General features: G+C 36.2%; 2 protein-coding genes across 2 annotated transcripts in view; both read left to right on the forward strand.

The window, feature by feature from the left end:
• The window catches only part of LOC147907271 (uncharacterized), a 93,123-nt gene extending 79,168 nt beyond the window's left edge, over window positions 1-13,955 (forward strand). Inside the window, exon 4 of the mRNA XM_087413851.1 lies at window positions 5,401-13,955. Coding sequence (XP_087269977.1) covers window positions 5,401-5,574 — 174 coding nt within the window. The 3' untranslated portion in view covers window positions 5,575-13,955. The remainder of the gene's footprint in view (window positions 1-5,400) is intronic.
• Window positions 13,956-14,608: 653 nt separating this feature from the next.
• LOC105145800 (Germinal centre kinase III) overlaps window positions 14,609-16,515 on the forward strand; it is a 47,694-nt gene continuing 45,787 nt past the window's right edge. Inside the window, exon 1 of the mRNA XM_011055618.2 lies at window positions 14,609-14,868. The gene's annotated coding sequence lies outside the window, so the exon portion shown is untranslated. The remainder of the gene's footprint in view (window positions 14,869-16,515) is intronic.

Here is a 16,515-nt window from a genome sequence, read left to right on the forward strand (position 1 = left end):
GACAGCCAACCGACTATTTCGAGAATGACTTTGAGCTCGTTCGCTATTTACGTAATTAGCTCGCGAATTAGTTCGTATACGGCACATTATCTTCCATGCTTTTAATCACGCGCTGTCGCTTGTCGAGTACTCGACGGTTTTGGATCGACTTTTGTCCGTATTATTTCGACTCAATTACAGATTTATTACATTTACATAATACGCGCGTTAATGAAATAGAGTAAAAACTCAAATAAACATTTGCGTCGTGCATTGAATAACGAGTGATAAGAATATCAAGTTTAATTTATGACACGATTTTTTGCTGTCTAGATAATACAACGGGAAACGACACGGGTCGTGGCAATTATTTCATGACTGTCATAAAATAATTGCTTCTCCATCTTTTCCGTTGGTTTTATACAGACATAAATCCTGAAGTTTCGATACTGTCATCTTATCCTGTGTCGCATTTTCCTCTGTCGTTTTCTGTTATATAGTATCAAGCCGACTCACAAATCTCTCTCTCCTTCTCTTTCTCCATAAAATATACGAATCCTTTTCTCTATATTGCTATATTACGAATAGGTTGTATTACTGCTCTGTATTGTCGCATTACCATTGCAGTCATCGTTTGGCTGTCTTCTGACATGTGTACATAAAAATGGAAACATGCATTTGCACTCGGAAAATACATCAAATAACATGGGTAAGATTTAAAGCTTAATTTCGGAATCTCGTCAATATTTTGATTTTATAAATTGCGATTTCACCTACAACTTTTAAATTGTCGATTTAGGCAGATCTTTTAAATTCTTGTATATTCACGGAAAATAAAATTTTCAAAGTTACAGCTCATCATGGTTTGCCGAAAGTGTATTTGCTGCTGCAATAAAAGAATTTATTCATTGTTGTTACTTTATCGGTTTCTTTTTAATCAAATACTCTTGTCTGCTATGATCATATCGATTACAAATCGAAAATTTGCTGTCCTACCTGACAGATGTAACTAACGCAGCAAAAATGTATAAAATCATAAATGTTTAAACTTCATTAAAATCGCTTACCTGTGATATACAGTCACTTACTGAGATATACTGTTTGCATTTATGTTATATGCAAACAATACCACACTTTATGCCGTATACCTATTATTATTATCGCATTATATCGCGAAATGTGCGGAATTGTCGTGACAGCACTAGATTCAGTAAACTGTTAAAATCGAAGGATAATGCAACCGGAGATTGGCACGTTGAAAATGGAGCATGCCGATATGTTTGTCGTTCGGATAGTATACACTCGATATTACATCGAACAATCGATCATCGCCCGAACACGAAGCTTTTCGCTCGAACGTGTTTCGCTATAGTCGGGCGAAGTTTGGATACTCGTTGGACAGAGAGAGAGAGAGAGAGAGAGGGGGGGGGGAGAAAAGCGAATACTGGATACATCAAGGTGTCGGAGAGAGTCGACAGAAATTTTTGGCAAACGTGTCGAAAACTCATTTAGGATTTTCACGACAAAAGAGGGAGCAATGTACGACTTTTTTTGTTCGTGCACAGCCGGTTACACAACAAAAATATTATCTCGTTACATTGCAGTCTTTTTTCTTTTTTATTTTATCGCCAGTTGTTATCGTTGCCAACGTCAGCCCACTCGAAGGCACCTTAACTGCTATCTTGTAATGCACTTAAAATCCTCGTTAGAATGTGACCGATAAGTCAGGAGTAAATGTAATATTACGAAATACAAATTTATATTTTATATTTATATTTTCTTTGACGCATACGGAATTTATTTAAATAAAAAAAAACCAGCTGGAAAATTTAATCTCATCCAATATTTTCAAATTTGTTTCCTACAAGAGTCTCTCTTTTTTTCCACTTTTTCTGTCGCAAGAAAGAATTTCAAATTAAGGTAATGTGTTTCATATTACGGAAATCAAGGAGGGAAAATTTTCAATAAAGTTGAGATAAAATTTACTTTTTACGCATTTTTACATAGAAGTTCCATTTTGAGGAAGTTGGTGCATCAGTTAATTAGCTAGTCTCAGAGTCGCGAGGAGTAACACCGTTAAACACTTACGTTACCTCCCATTAATGCACCCTACGTGCACTTCCCGTCGTTGACCGGCAGGAAGCCGCACTACACCCTGGCCTTACGGCGAGAAGGAGGGAGGCTACCTAATGGTAACGATGTAATGACCTTACCGGCGCGATGTACCTTCCGGTTACGAGTTTCCTGATGTCGATGAGGATTACTATATCGTCGCCTCAGGTTGATCGTAAAATTCAAACTTTCCCGCCTTTGAAAGCACAGTATTTGGATAACTGGTTTTATGACGAACAACCGCCACGATCTTGGATCGAGGGTTTCCTGTTTAAGAGCAACTATCAATAATTAATCAAATTTCGAACATTTCACGGATTCGCAACGACGAAAAAATATTATCTTATTTTGTACTTCCGCAGTTTCTAAAATCAATGCAGCGAGTATATTACGATAATATAGACGAAAAATTACGTTATTTTACTAAAATAATTACGCATTATCGAGAAAGTTATACTCTATGAGGACAGCAAATTGTAACTTTCGTGATTATATTATTTTCGAATGAATTTAACATTTGAAATTTTTAGATTTCTATTGAAGTTTTAATTTTACCATTTACCCCTTATCTCTGAAATTTAATTCCGAATGATCAAAGTTTCAGAAATATAGATCCACGTTGAATGTTATAACTTTCGAGAGATGCAATTTCCGAATCTAATTTTCATTCTTGAATTGTTGCATTTATTCGATTGTCTTGGATAGAACACAACTCCAAATTGAACTATTTCTATCGTTCATTGATTTCTCAACGAATTACATTATTCAATTACTGCGGTTACCGGAGTGCAATGATCTTTAGACTTATGACTTATAACAAGTATTCGGAAGACTGTTTCTCCTTAAAGATATGTTACACGTATTTTTTAACAAAATGAAAAAAAAAATGTTAATTATTCTATATTGTATTTAAAAGTAATACAAAAAACTTGGCGGTGATTTAAAACTTGAATAAAAATTATTTTGATAAGAAGTAGACATATTTTTAAAAAATAATTAAGATAAAATGAGAAAATCATTTTAATTGTGGAATCGTTAAATAGATCTGTTTCACATGAATTAACATTCATTTTCATATAAGCGAAATATAAATTTTTCAATTCCAGTTTTACTTTTTGCAGAAACCAACACGTCCTTAATAATATTACATGTTCTATTCACAAAAATCATTTGATTCGATACAATTTATGTAACGCAATAATATTCGACATCGAAGCTTAGATTACACGATTGTTTTTATTCAACATTTTTGTCTTCTTTTTTTTTTTTGGTGCGTTAAGGTCGATATTCATTCTATGCATTTCGCTTCTGGCGGCCTCGACATCGCGACGCTCCATTTCTCGTGGTAACTCGCCTCTCGAGGTTTTACTAAGCAGCAATTTTCAACGTGTCAATCTTCCCGGCGAAATGGACCGTTCGGTTTTCCGCTTTTCTTCGCTGGTTGTCCGAAACGTTTTACCGCAGCGTGACGCGCACTCAACTAGACAAACGGATAGGTGGAACGCATAGATAGATAAATCCAGAATTACGACCACCGCGGAATATTTATGATCGATGAAGGATATCGCGTGCGAGAGAGATAACGTAAAAAATATCATCATGAATATATGTAAACGTGCGGTGTACTACGGCGATGTATCATCGCGAGGGTTCCAGAAGTTCCCTCCAAGATGAAACAACGACAATTCAAGGAAATTAATCGTACTTTTTTTATTTTATTCACAAATTTATTGCTAGCAATTTTATCTCGTTTGCAATATCGAGAATAACTGGCGCAAGCGATTATAAAATTTTATAAACAGAAATAACAAGTTCTACCTATATTTAACTACGAGATACATTCGAGTTTGCATTGCTATATAATACGTATTGTAATACATGTTGTCGTACGATATACATCTATTTAGGTATTTCTTCGAGTAGATGATAAGTGACCGAGTTTTATAAAAATGTGCCACAGCTCTAGCGTTATTGTTCGAGGAAAGACCTTCAGACCCAACGAGAACAGAACGCTTTGCGGCGTCGAAGCCCCCGCCATACTTCACATTTTCTTTCACGTCAGTGCGCATTCAGCTTCTCATCTTTCCATACATGTGAACGTGTATATCGTAGCAGCCTCCGTTTTGCTTTACTGCGACCTCGAAAAATGTAATATCTCACCTATTCGTCCTATCTTGGCATCTTCGTCGCCACCTCCATTCAAGGATCTTCGGGAATACGCCGTCAAAGGCTTGGCAAGCAATAGCGGAATTGGCAAGCTTTCGATGCCCCGAATAAACCCCGCTGTCTATCGATATTCCGTCGCTCGAGACCAAGTGTCATCAAGTATTTACTGACGTTTGTGTCAGCTTCATGTTTTATTTGTCAGACAGTCGAGCGTCATGGGAACTGCAGCCTCCGCCATTTCAAAGGCTTGCCACGGTAAACCGAGGTGTAAATATTGCTTTTCGAAATTGTCGATGTGTGCCATGTCCCATAAATCATGATACCTACTAGTAAGGAAATATTTATTATGGAGATTGAAACGTGTCTTCATAAAAATGTCGGTTAGCAACTTGAGGTTGAAGCTCATTGAAGGAAAAAAGATGGCATATAAATATATTTCTTGTAAGGCGATACGCCCGGATTAACTTTCTCTCGTAAACTTCCAAATTCGTTCTAGAATTTTATTATACATTGGAAAAAAAAAAAAACAAATTTGGTTGTATTAATTGGAATTCTAGTTGAAAATCGACAAATCAGAATTTTCCGATTGAATCTATTCTAGTTAAATTAATCGGAATTCTGATTGACATGATGATAATCTTCTGATTCGTTTATTTTCAATCAGAAATTTGTTCCAGCGTAGAAAGACTTTTGGCCCGCGCGATATAAATCCGTTGTTTCCGCAATTATCCGCTCGTTACGGTAAGTAACGCAGTAAGTACGCGATTCATCACTCACATTTGCGGCGTATCGAAGAACGAGGAATCGCAAACAGCTGACAGTGCCGTTAACGTTCAATTCCCTGCAATCGGAGTGGCAAGTCTATACTCGGGCCTCTGCAACGACCGTAATTCGCGCAACGCGTGTTATCTGTCACTCGCGTTGTTCGTCATATATACCGCTGTGAAAGTACTAGAATTACTCGCGTTACTTCTCCTCGCGTGGCTCGAAACGTATCGTACGTGGGTGCTTTGCTGCTCGAGCGACTCCGCCGCGCGGAAAATCGCACGAGTCGCACGCATCGCACCGTCTTGACCTCGTCAAATGTCGAGGCGGCATTTGAAAGGAACGACTGCCATGCTCTTTAATGCCAACCACTTTCAGCCCGGCTGCCTGCTGCTGCTGCTGCTGCTGCTGCTGCTGTTGTCTGCTGCTGTCAGTCGGTGGGATGTACCACTATGGTATTTGAATCTCTGGCGCCGAGATGATGGTACGATTGTCGCGACACGTCGTAAAACTTGCAAATTTTTCGGCCCCTTTTATTACGTCTCTGCTTAGGAATTATTCTTTCATTGCGACAATGTGAATTTTTCTTACATGCACTGAGAGGAAAGTGAAGTTTGATATGTGTGACTATTAACTGCATGATAAAATAATTATGGTTAGAATTTTATGGTGTTATTATTACTCTTATATTAGTATTAATAACTAACGATAGGTTTTTTCAAACATGAAGAAATTGTACTAAAGTATGATAATTTTAGATATTAATGTAATAAAATATCAGATAAATGGTAAAATATCATAAATGGTAAATAAAATAAACATTTTTTTCTATTCGGTAAATGCTACCGTAATTGTAGTGAATATAACTATTTTCTTAAATTTATTTACTATTTATGTTGTAATAATAACTTAAAATATGTTTAAGAAAAAAGTAAAGATTTTCAAGCATTGTGCATCATTATTATTAATAGCAATTGATTATATTTGCACGATTAACATTATAAATATATAGTTGAAAATGACTATAAATTATAGTTAAATTATGATAATTGCAACCATTTTTTTCTCTCATTGTAAAAATTCCATACTGTATTTTTTCCACATTTAGATAATTTCTGGAGTTAATTTTTTCTCCCTTTTTTTTTATCTTCGTGGCTTGTCTTCGGGGAGAAGAGATTTAATAACGTGAGGCGATGTAAATTCTTAGGATAATGACACGTACACACATTTACGGGAGGTCGTATCGACCCGTTAAGCGCGATGGAGTACATATATCGAAGCATATATAAAAGCCGAGCAATGGCCGCGTTATCGTCGATCTATATTAAGACTGCTGTAAAAGTGAATATTCGACCGCTAAAGGACTGTCTATAAACAAATTTCTGCACTTTAACGCTCTGTCAGATTTTACGTCTTACAGTTTTAAAGGCTATATTATCTTCCGACGCTGTATGATTGTTTTCTACATATATTTACGATCTAATTAGCTGTAAATTTTCTTAAATCTTTTTCTAGATCCTTAATAAAACAATTGACATTAACTATGCTCGACATTCTCTTAATCTTGAAACATAATAGTAAGCCTTAAGTCAAAGGAAGTCAACCAGTCATAATCAATTATTCTCTTCACATTCAACTGTGATTGAATAATATTTTACGGCTTATTAATCCCATTGTGTTTCGGGACTTACTGATTTCTTGAAAGTAGACAAATATGATATTTGCGTAATCTCGATTTGTCGGCTTATAGTCAACGCATTGTCCAATTCGCGTATTGTATAACACATAAAGTAGATGCAAGATAAGATAATAGCACAGGAGCGCAAAATAGAGCGCGCGTGCGTGAAGTTAAAAGACGATTTATTACCGTTACTGCCGAAGACAATAGTCGTCGGACTTTACGTAACGACGAATTGTCATGGAAAATGCTCTAGACGTGGATGACGTAGAGGTACGTGGATGGTCAGCTGACGAAACGATCAAATCTCCGTCGTGTCTGCATCGAATCGTGAAAGATTTCATGTCACCAGGGAAAAAATGGATGAAATAAAGTTGACGTATAATTAAATGATTATTTTATTTTTTTTTCTTTAAATGATTATTTGAAGAAAAGTCGGCGACTAGTATCATCAACATACAAATACACGTGAAACTGTCCTACATTTTTGTCATCTACAACGTTGATAATAATATTGATGACAATGTTTGATTACAATGTCTCTTGATCTGGACGAAATACGCTAAATAAGTGTAACATGCGCGATCTTATAAAGTATGTGTGGGATGTTTGATAATTTACCGGTACACTGAAAGAAAAGATTGGCTGCAGCAGCCAATTTTTGTTTGCGTTAACCTATCCTCAATGTCAATGTAGGATTTCGATAGGTCTAACGCAAGCAAACATTGGCCGCCCATTAAAAATGCTTTGTCATATTCAGCCAATCTTTTCTCTCACTATACACGACAACTTATATAAGAAAGTTGGTTTTCGCAAAAGGAGAGAGAGAGAGAGAGAGAGAGAGAGAGAATATTGATCGGTGACGAGAGAAGACCGTAATGCAAGACCGGTTATGTCATTTCGCGGTGGCGCGGCGGGTTCCGCTTTAATCGGTATTTCGTTCCGCCAGATGCGAAGGAATCTTTCTTTTCCTCCGCGTTGCTCCTCGCGCGTAGCCGCGTATTGCACTGTAAGTCGCTGCGCGCAGATCGTTCGCGTGTCGGTCGTTCGTGCTAGCCGCGCGCGATATATCTCGTCGCCTTTCACTCGACAGTACCTCGCGCCATTGTGCAGCCATAGTTGCTGGTTGCGCAACGATATTTTAGCTCTAGCATATTGCAAAATGAACGCGCTCGAACGCACGAGCGCGGCTCGTCATCAGCGCCGGCCGCTCTCGTGTCGCAGCTGTCGCTTGATTGTCTTCTTCCGGCACGGCGCTGAGATGCCGCTCGATACAGCGAAATAGCCGCGAACAGCGAAGTGAGTTGTCGCCTGGTATTACACCAGAGACATGGAGCATGGACCGCGCCATCCGTGTGTAAAATCGATCGATAAAAATGAGAGAGAGATAAGACCGTGAAGACGACCAGTTTCTTCTATCTCTTTCTAAACCAATCACAATATCTTAGTAAGAGAGGGAGAGTGATCTTTGCGTCTCCTCGCTCTTTCTCTCTCATTTTTATTTATCACATTCGATACACTGTTCAGATACGGATGGCGCGGTCCATGCTCTTTGTATTACGTTAAGAGCGACGATTTATGAAGGAGAGAAGGTTTATTCTACATAAAACACTGCATGCCATTCTATAGAAGATAGCGCTCAATTTATCCCGAGACAAGGTCTACGTTCCGACTCGTGAGATTCATCAGGATTCATCGCGCACACCGACGACATCATTAAAATTTTATAACCGGATGACACACGCGGCGTGAATCATGCACGGTGTGCCTCGTGCTCGTCTATCGTGAAACTTCGTCTATCGCGTTCGCGATAACTGAACCTTCCGCCTACCTACGCGAAATTTTGTTCCGCTCCATAACTCAGACTGGCAAAGCCGCGATGTATCCTGAATGTCGCGGGCCCAGGTGCACGAAAGTGAACTCTCCGTGCCCCTACCTATATATATTCCTGATACACCGCAATAAAGCCGTTTTTGTCGTATAAGTCGACCAAAATTTAAAGCCGAGCCACGGCGCATCGCCATTTAAATTTCGGTCTTGCAGTTGCAGCACTTTATTCTAACGAGAATATACCACGAGTCTCTCGCAATGGTTTCTCGCGCGATCGTATTTCTCGCCGGCTTTGTGTATTATTCAAAAAAGTGCCGCGCTTTTAACCACTCTTTCTTTTTTAAACCGTCCATGTTACAAGGATGGTCGCACTAACAACTTGCAACTCGAACTCGTTCTAAAAGTAGCGCCGTTTATTTTTCTTCATTATATCACGTGTTCGCAATGCGCGACAAAATTATTTGCATTAATATTCGTACCGATGTCTTACATGTAATAATTGTACATGTTTTGCATTTAAATTTGCACTTACATTTTTTATGTTAAATTATATTCAGTTCGAATTATTTTTAATCATTTCTATATTAATATTGCTATTGCTTCTACTTGATAATATATATTAATTTAATTAAAACAACGGAGTTGAACAATTTGAGAAATTTAACTTAAGAGATGTATGAAAAAAATTTGTAATAATTTTAATTAAATTAATTTAATTTTTTGTTAAAAAAAAAGTAAAATCAATTTCATTAAACGTTGTTTAACTACATCTAATAAATTTGATCTTTTAAGATTTAACAGTGATTTTCTAGTCGTTACGCGTTTAAAGAGATTAGAATTTATCTTTCGCTATACTCGCGATTCATCGGACTGTGTACCGATATGTATTATTGCGACAGACGAAATATCATGTGCTCTACTCTGGACACGCGTAAAACCTAACTAACGTGTAAGAACATTAATCGATGTCACGCTCATACATCGAAAGGTTTCTATTGATAGCAAATCGAACGGCTGGCATCATGGATCGTGGAAACGCTGAGACTTATAGATACAAAATCGGTTTTGAAATGGGTCATAGCTGATTGCTATATAGACGTGTCAAAAAGATATATATACGTACATCTAAAGAATGTTGCAACCGAGATCGAGATCATATCCAATACTCCGATTCTGTAATTCTTAACTGCAATGTCGGTATCGTTGCGTAAGTATTATATGTAATAAGAAAACGACGTAACCGCAACAATACCGAATTGTTGTTAAACATTACGGAATATACGATATCGAAATCGATCAACTTTTTTATTTCTTGATTATTATAGGTTTGACTACATGATCTGTAAATTTTCTTTTTGAATAATATTTCATGTTATATTACAATTATATATTATTGAATTAAGTGCACTGTTAGAAATGTAACGAGCTCCCTTTACATGTAAATAAAGCTCGTGATTATGAACGATATTAAAAGTAATGAATGATTTAACTGAAAATTAAGTTACAGTAATTACTTAAATGTAATGAACGTGTACATTAAATTTCATAAAAATTTTCATGAAAAATACATTAAATTTTATGTATATTTTATGTACACAAATATACTTTTTAGTTATAAAGTAAATGTAATGAAATTCAGTTCAAATTGTGTAACTTAAAATTTAAGAACATTTCTAACAGTGTGACTCCAAGAGAAATTAAATACTCATTTGGAGAATATTTCCCACTTTCGCCAATTAGAAAGACTTTTACACCCATTAAAATATACATACGCACGTATCAAACAATAATACATTTGAATATTTTTCTTAGCGATCGCATCGGCGCCATGAAATCGATAACACCTATCTGGAGAGAGAGAACAAACGTGATTCCATCGCATTGCGGATGGAAGTGCTGAGACGGCTCTTATTTCACGAGACACGTACATATACCAACGTATACCAACGTATACCAAGTCTCCCGTGTAAAATTTCCGATGTTAACTCGTCTCACAGACACAAATCATCAGTTCTTAGCCGCGAGTCGCAAACTTCAAGACGTTTCCGACTTGCCACGCGAAAGAGCACGCCGATCGCTCACAAGTGGATCTTCATCCATATTTATCTTCAACGAGCGCGCTAAAAGCTTCTTCGACGGGACGATAGTATTTCCCATTAATAATACATCGAGACAATAAATCCTAGAGTCTTATAAAGGATCGCCGATGTTAGTCTATCTCTCGACGAGAAAATCCCATTTTTGCACCTTTTGGATGGACCAGTAGTAACCATAAAAATATTATTTATTGTCACATATTTATTCATTTAGAAACATCTAGCCATCAATAAATTCCAATTAAAAAGACGTGGACTGATAATACATATTTGTTAGTTTAATTTGAAGTGATATGTGTTCTTTAATTTGCGCAAGTGGATTAATTATGAAATATCAATACAGATATATATCATAAATTTATATCTTTCCGCGTCAGCTGTACATTAAATGTAATATTATATTTTCACTCATATTGCTCTTCGTTACACACCTGTTGCTCATTAGACACAATATAGCTTTAATTTTTTAGAAGTTATTTTAATTCTTTTAAATATTCAAATTAATTTTTTTTTATACATCGATGAACTTAATAAATACGATTTATTATCGACTCGATGATTCCGTCTGAATTAATGATTTAGCGATCTTAAAAGTACTTGTCAAACTGTACGGCGTACACAAAAGTAATCTGGAGCGATTAAGCATTGCTCGCGTTTATTGTTAGAGAACTGATCAAATGGACGATATCGAAATAAACGCGTCTGACTGTAGTCTGTGTCCCTGAACGTTACTCAGGCATGATATCTGAACAATGAGACAGACGTCGCCATTGACGTGACTTCCTGTTGTGACTTACGAAGCCCGCTGCTCTTTAATCTACAGTAGTTGATTTCGTTCCACTTCTGGCAGCTTGAGAGTGATCCCTTTAACTGCAATCGCAGGCCGAAAAAACGGATAATTCAAAGTACGAGTTCGTACAACTCGGCAATTATTATTATCATATTTCTTCAATTAGTGATTGAGATTAAAATTATGATGAATTAACTAACAAAATGAAACGATATATCTATCTGCGTAACTTACCACAAAGAAGGCTCGTGATAATCCAATACAATTATTTTGGAATAAAACGAAGTAAAAAAAAGCGAGATAAAACGTATAATTTATTAACTGATATATAATAACTTATTATCATTTATATGTTTTCTGAGCTCTCATTACATGAATTAAATTTTAATGAGTCTGTAAATTACAAAGAAAAAGATGTGCATTAAATGATTAATAATGTCGGCAGTTTATTCGTTTCTTCTACGTTTCACATATTAATGTCGAGAATTAAATTTTCTTTTGATAAGGACTATCGTGTCGAAAGGACGTAATTATGTTAAATTTGCCGTAATTACATATAAATGAGAAATGGCTGCTCCGCGTTGCTCCGGTTATTAAACGGCATTACACCATTGCGTTTGAGCTGCCGGCGAAGGATAGAAAGTGAAGGGATAGACCGTACGAATTAAAGGAAAGTATTTGGATTCGTATCATTACGGTGCTCTATAAATGTCACGTCCGAAAAGCATGTAATTAACAATTCCATTTGGCGTATTGCAACATTTCGCAATAAATTTCTCGCGATAAATGTCTTTCTCTCGCACACTAAAATTTTCTCTACTGTTTCTTACGCGTCACTACGATGGCCGCACATATGATTACTTTTACTACTGCTTAAAATACACTGGAGTGTGGTCTGTGTATATACGCGCATCGTGCTGTAATTTTACCGACTACTTTCTTTCCGCGATCCATGTACATCACACGTAATAATTACCGCCGCGATATGATGCCGGTAACAAGCCACATATTACGATTGCGAGGAACAATGAAAAATAATGCGTGTCCGCGTTCGAAGAGAAAGTTAGTAAATTAATATTTATTACATTTCGCGGTCGTGGATAATCGATAACCATAGCCCGAATGAATCATCAAATTCTCTCATTAATTAACAGATTAAAAATGAGTTTTCATAATTATTTTTCGAGAATATCTACGCTGCAATTTATCGATTCAGGAATTAACAATTAAGGCGAGTAAAATATTACTAATATGGAGAAAATTAATTAATTTAATTTTCGAAACACGGAATATAGGTATTGTCTTTACAGCAACATTATTTCTCATTATTCTGATGACACACCTGTGATCCGTGAACTTTTCTCTCTCCCTTAGTCGATTGGCTGTCTCACACAGTTTTTTTAAAATAGAAAGTAGTATAAAACATGTAAAAAACGGTATAAAACAACACATACGTCATAGTTTGATTTTAGATCCTCAAACGTTATTTTTATAATCATCTTTTACGAGAATATACATGAATATGCGTTATAATTTATTTATATCATTTCGATATCGATAATTAATATAAGCAAAGTATTGAAAACGAAGAGACTTTATTATTATTTCAATTTTCGTATCGTGAAATATAAGCTATTGTCTTTACTGCAGCAATGTTATTTCTTGTTATTCTGAACCACCTGTTATATGTAATCAAAAATTTTCTCTCCTTTAAATCGACTATCGCATACAGTTATTCTAAGATAGATAGAAAGTAGCAGTGCAACACAAAAATGGCACATATCATAGTCATTAGTTTGATATTTTAAGTCTTTCATCAAATTTGATTTATCATAATTTGTTGTACAAACTAGCTGATCTTAACCATCACGTCTAATAAAATCTCATTAAAGAACGAGATAATTTTATTAACCCGTGCAATTAAGATATAGAAGAGCATAAATTAAAATATCAAGGCGTAAATTAAGCATAAATTAAAATATCATATCTTTTTGAAAAACGAGCAAATACAGGGTGGGCCATCTATTGGTACGTTTTTAAAAATGCGATCAAATGAGCATACATTGATATTTTTTATTAATTTTTTTTTTGTTGTGAAGCTAAAAGTATCCGCGTCAAGAATGAAAAACGATTTCGTTCATGTGGCTCCCTCTACTGGCCTTACAGTATGCCATTCGGTCACCCCAATTATTAATGACATTTTGGACTACCTCGGCGCCAATTTCACTCAAAACAGTCGTAATATAATGTCATCCACTAACATCCCTTTCTCACGAACTTTCCTCACCAATTTGCGTATAGCTCCTTCGGTGGGTGCTCTATCACGACCCATATTTCTTTTCAAAATTCGTACAGTTTCGGCGACACAGCACTGACTTTGAAAATAAGTTTTTAAAATTTCAAAACGCTCTTCAAGAGAAAACATGTTGTTTCGTGCCGCGGACGGTATGACTAATAAACTGTCAAAATTTCGGGTCTGTAGCTCGTTCGGTGTTGCCATACGACGAAATTCAAAAACGTACCAATAGATGGCCCACCCTGTATATTAGGTGTTGGAATTAATTCGTAGCGTTTTACAAGTGATGGGAAGTACTTTCATTAATGTATTTTTTAATGCTCATGTGAAATAAATAACATTCTTTCATTAAAAAACGCTACGAATTAATTCCAACACCTAATATATATAGTTAACTTAATAAAAATTCGTCTTTAATTACATTCATACAACGCTACAAATTTCAAACGTTTCGACTTACAAAGTCATCAGTGATAACAAAGAAAAACATATTTATATAACTCCATGTCAACGAACTAACATATGATAGATAATAAAAATTATCTCTAGGCTAATCTTATTTATTCCTGCGTTAAGATAATACGGATATTATCGAAATAAGTATCAAGTCAGAAGTTTCAAAGTCCTTAATTGTAAAATTGTGTTTAACTAGTTCTTCTAGTTGTCATCGAGAATCAGCTCAGTCAACAATTTCATATAAAACGTTATTCCGAGGATCTCTTCAACGACTATCCTACTATATTCTGTACCAAAGTTTTGAGAAGTTCTAGAAGAGCATGCTGAATGTCTATGGATAACACCGTCACGTACACCGGGTATAGTTTTCTTCTCGCGGTGACCACTCTGGTGCCCCTACTCCGCCTACGGTGTCCCACGGCGAGCCACAGCGAGTCTCCCGCGCCTTTCTTCGTGTGGCTGCGATCCGCGTGTCAGTTCGAAGGCAACCGCGGACAATAACTGACAGCCAACCGGTCAGTCGGTTGATCTCGATACCTCGCGACATATTCGGAATCCGTGGTGCGTTCGCGATACCGAGAGTCGAGTGGAAATGTGATGCGCGTGGCAGTGATTTGGTGACCTGGTGAAAATATTGGAGACGATCAGTGGTCTCCGGATATCAGTGATCGATAATTGTGGGCGTGGACAACGATTGGTGGTAATTGCTTGTGATTGTTTGTCAAATATTTCCGCGATCACGTGGGAGGAGCGGATCGTTGTTCCATCAGTGACCTTATCGGTTGAATCTCATCAGGGGTTTTAAAATTTATCTTAAAATTTACTCTAATTTTTAAATGATTGCAACAGTAGAGCGATTACTTGTAACACGTTTAGTGGATTGTCTTTTAAACTATAGGTTAAAAATTGGGAAACATTTTTGTGTGTCTCATGTCTCGTGACATTGATAAAAATTATTGAACATATGTAACCACAATAGGTACAACCGCAACATAAATTTGTTATTTAACGGTGCTGAAATAATCACGAAATACAGAGGAAACGCATTCTCACCGTTCGCCGACGGAACGAGGCTCTCGATCACGATCGATTTCTGGAATGGCGAACTGGTATCGCGCGAAAACGCAATATAGGAGAGGAAGCGTTGAAAAACGAGAATGAATATCCGGTTGATAAACGCATATCACACTGGGGCGCGATATAGGAATGTGCGTTTGTGAGTGAGCTCGTGCGTGTGTACAATGTCTGTTGCAAATATACAGCATATGCTATCGGGATGCACATTTGTTCGTTACGACTTCACGTTCGATTATCCCACAGTAAAATGATAACGACGATTCGCTAATTTATTGCTGTCAGTTTCGCTTAATGCGACACGTACGAACCTGATGATGTGTTGATCTATCTGTAATTTATAAGATTCCAATTCATTCGATCGAGTGCGTGATGAAGTTATTAAATTTCGATATCAGTTAATTTCCTCATTAAATACTTGCTTTTACTGATAAAAAAAAATGCACAAATAAGTAAAAAGTGCCAAATACGATCGAGTTGGATCTTAATACTTAATATTCCTTTTATGTAAATTTTAAATACTTTTCAGTTATGTAAACTGCTTATCGATTACTGTCGGACTTGAAACGCAATCATAAACTGAAGCTGAAATAATACAATATCACAATATATAAATTAAATTGATCTTTAACTTAATAATGATATTAATAAGCATCTTAAAACACTGTAAAGAATTTATTGCGAAAATTTTCACTTGGAATTTTAATCGATTTTAAATGGACGCTATTTAAACTAGGAAATTTCGAAACGTGATATTAGAAATTTCCCCTTGATATTGAGAAGTAGGAAAATACTTGGAAAGGCTCGAAGTTGCAATTTTACATGGAAATAATTGATTGCATTGTGTGTTTACGACGGGTAATAATTAATTCCATCCAAGGGAACGGCTCCGTGGTTTCATTTGTATCTTGCATGATTAAATAGGTATGACCTGGTATGGAGTAGACACTTAATTCGTGAACATTTATTTTTCGTTACCAGTCCGACTAATATATCTTATGTTGGCTTCTACGAAGCCAACGATCGTTTGTTTTCCATTCACACGAAACATTTGTAACTAGCAAATTACTGTTTCGCTTTATTGTGAGAAAGCAAAACAGCAATTAATAAATGAAATACTAACAAAATAATGACATAGTCTAGCAAAATGGGAGCAAATTCAAGAGTGTAATGTTCTGAGTGTAATATTCTTTTTTCATTCTCAATTCCAAACTTCTGTAGGAAACAGAAATTTTGTTTTCTGTCTACATAGACATTCGCACGAGATTTGTGA

Source organism: Acromyrmex echinatior, chromosome 15 (genome assembly GCF_024713525.1).
Source record: "Acromyrmex echinatior isolate Ae372 chromosome 15, ASM2471352v2, whole genome shotgun sequence".
Taxonomy (NCBI): domain Eukaryota; kingdom Metazoa; phylum Arthropoda; class Insecta; order Hymenoptera; family Formicidae; genus Acromyrmex; species Acromyrmex echinatior.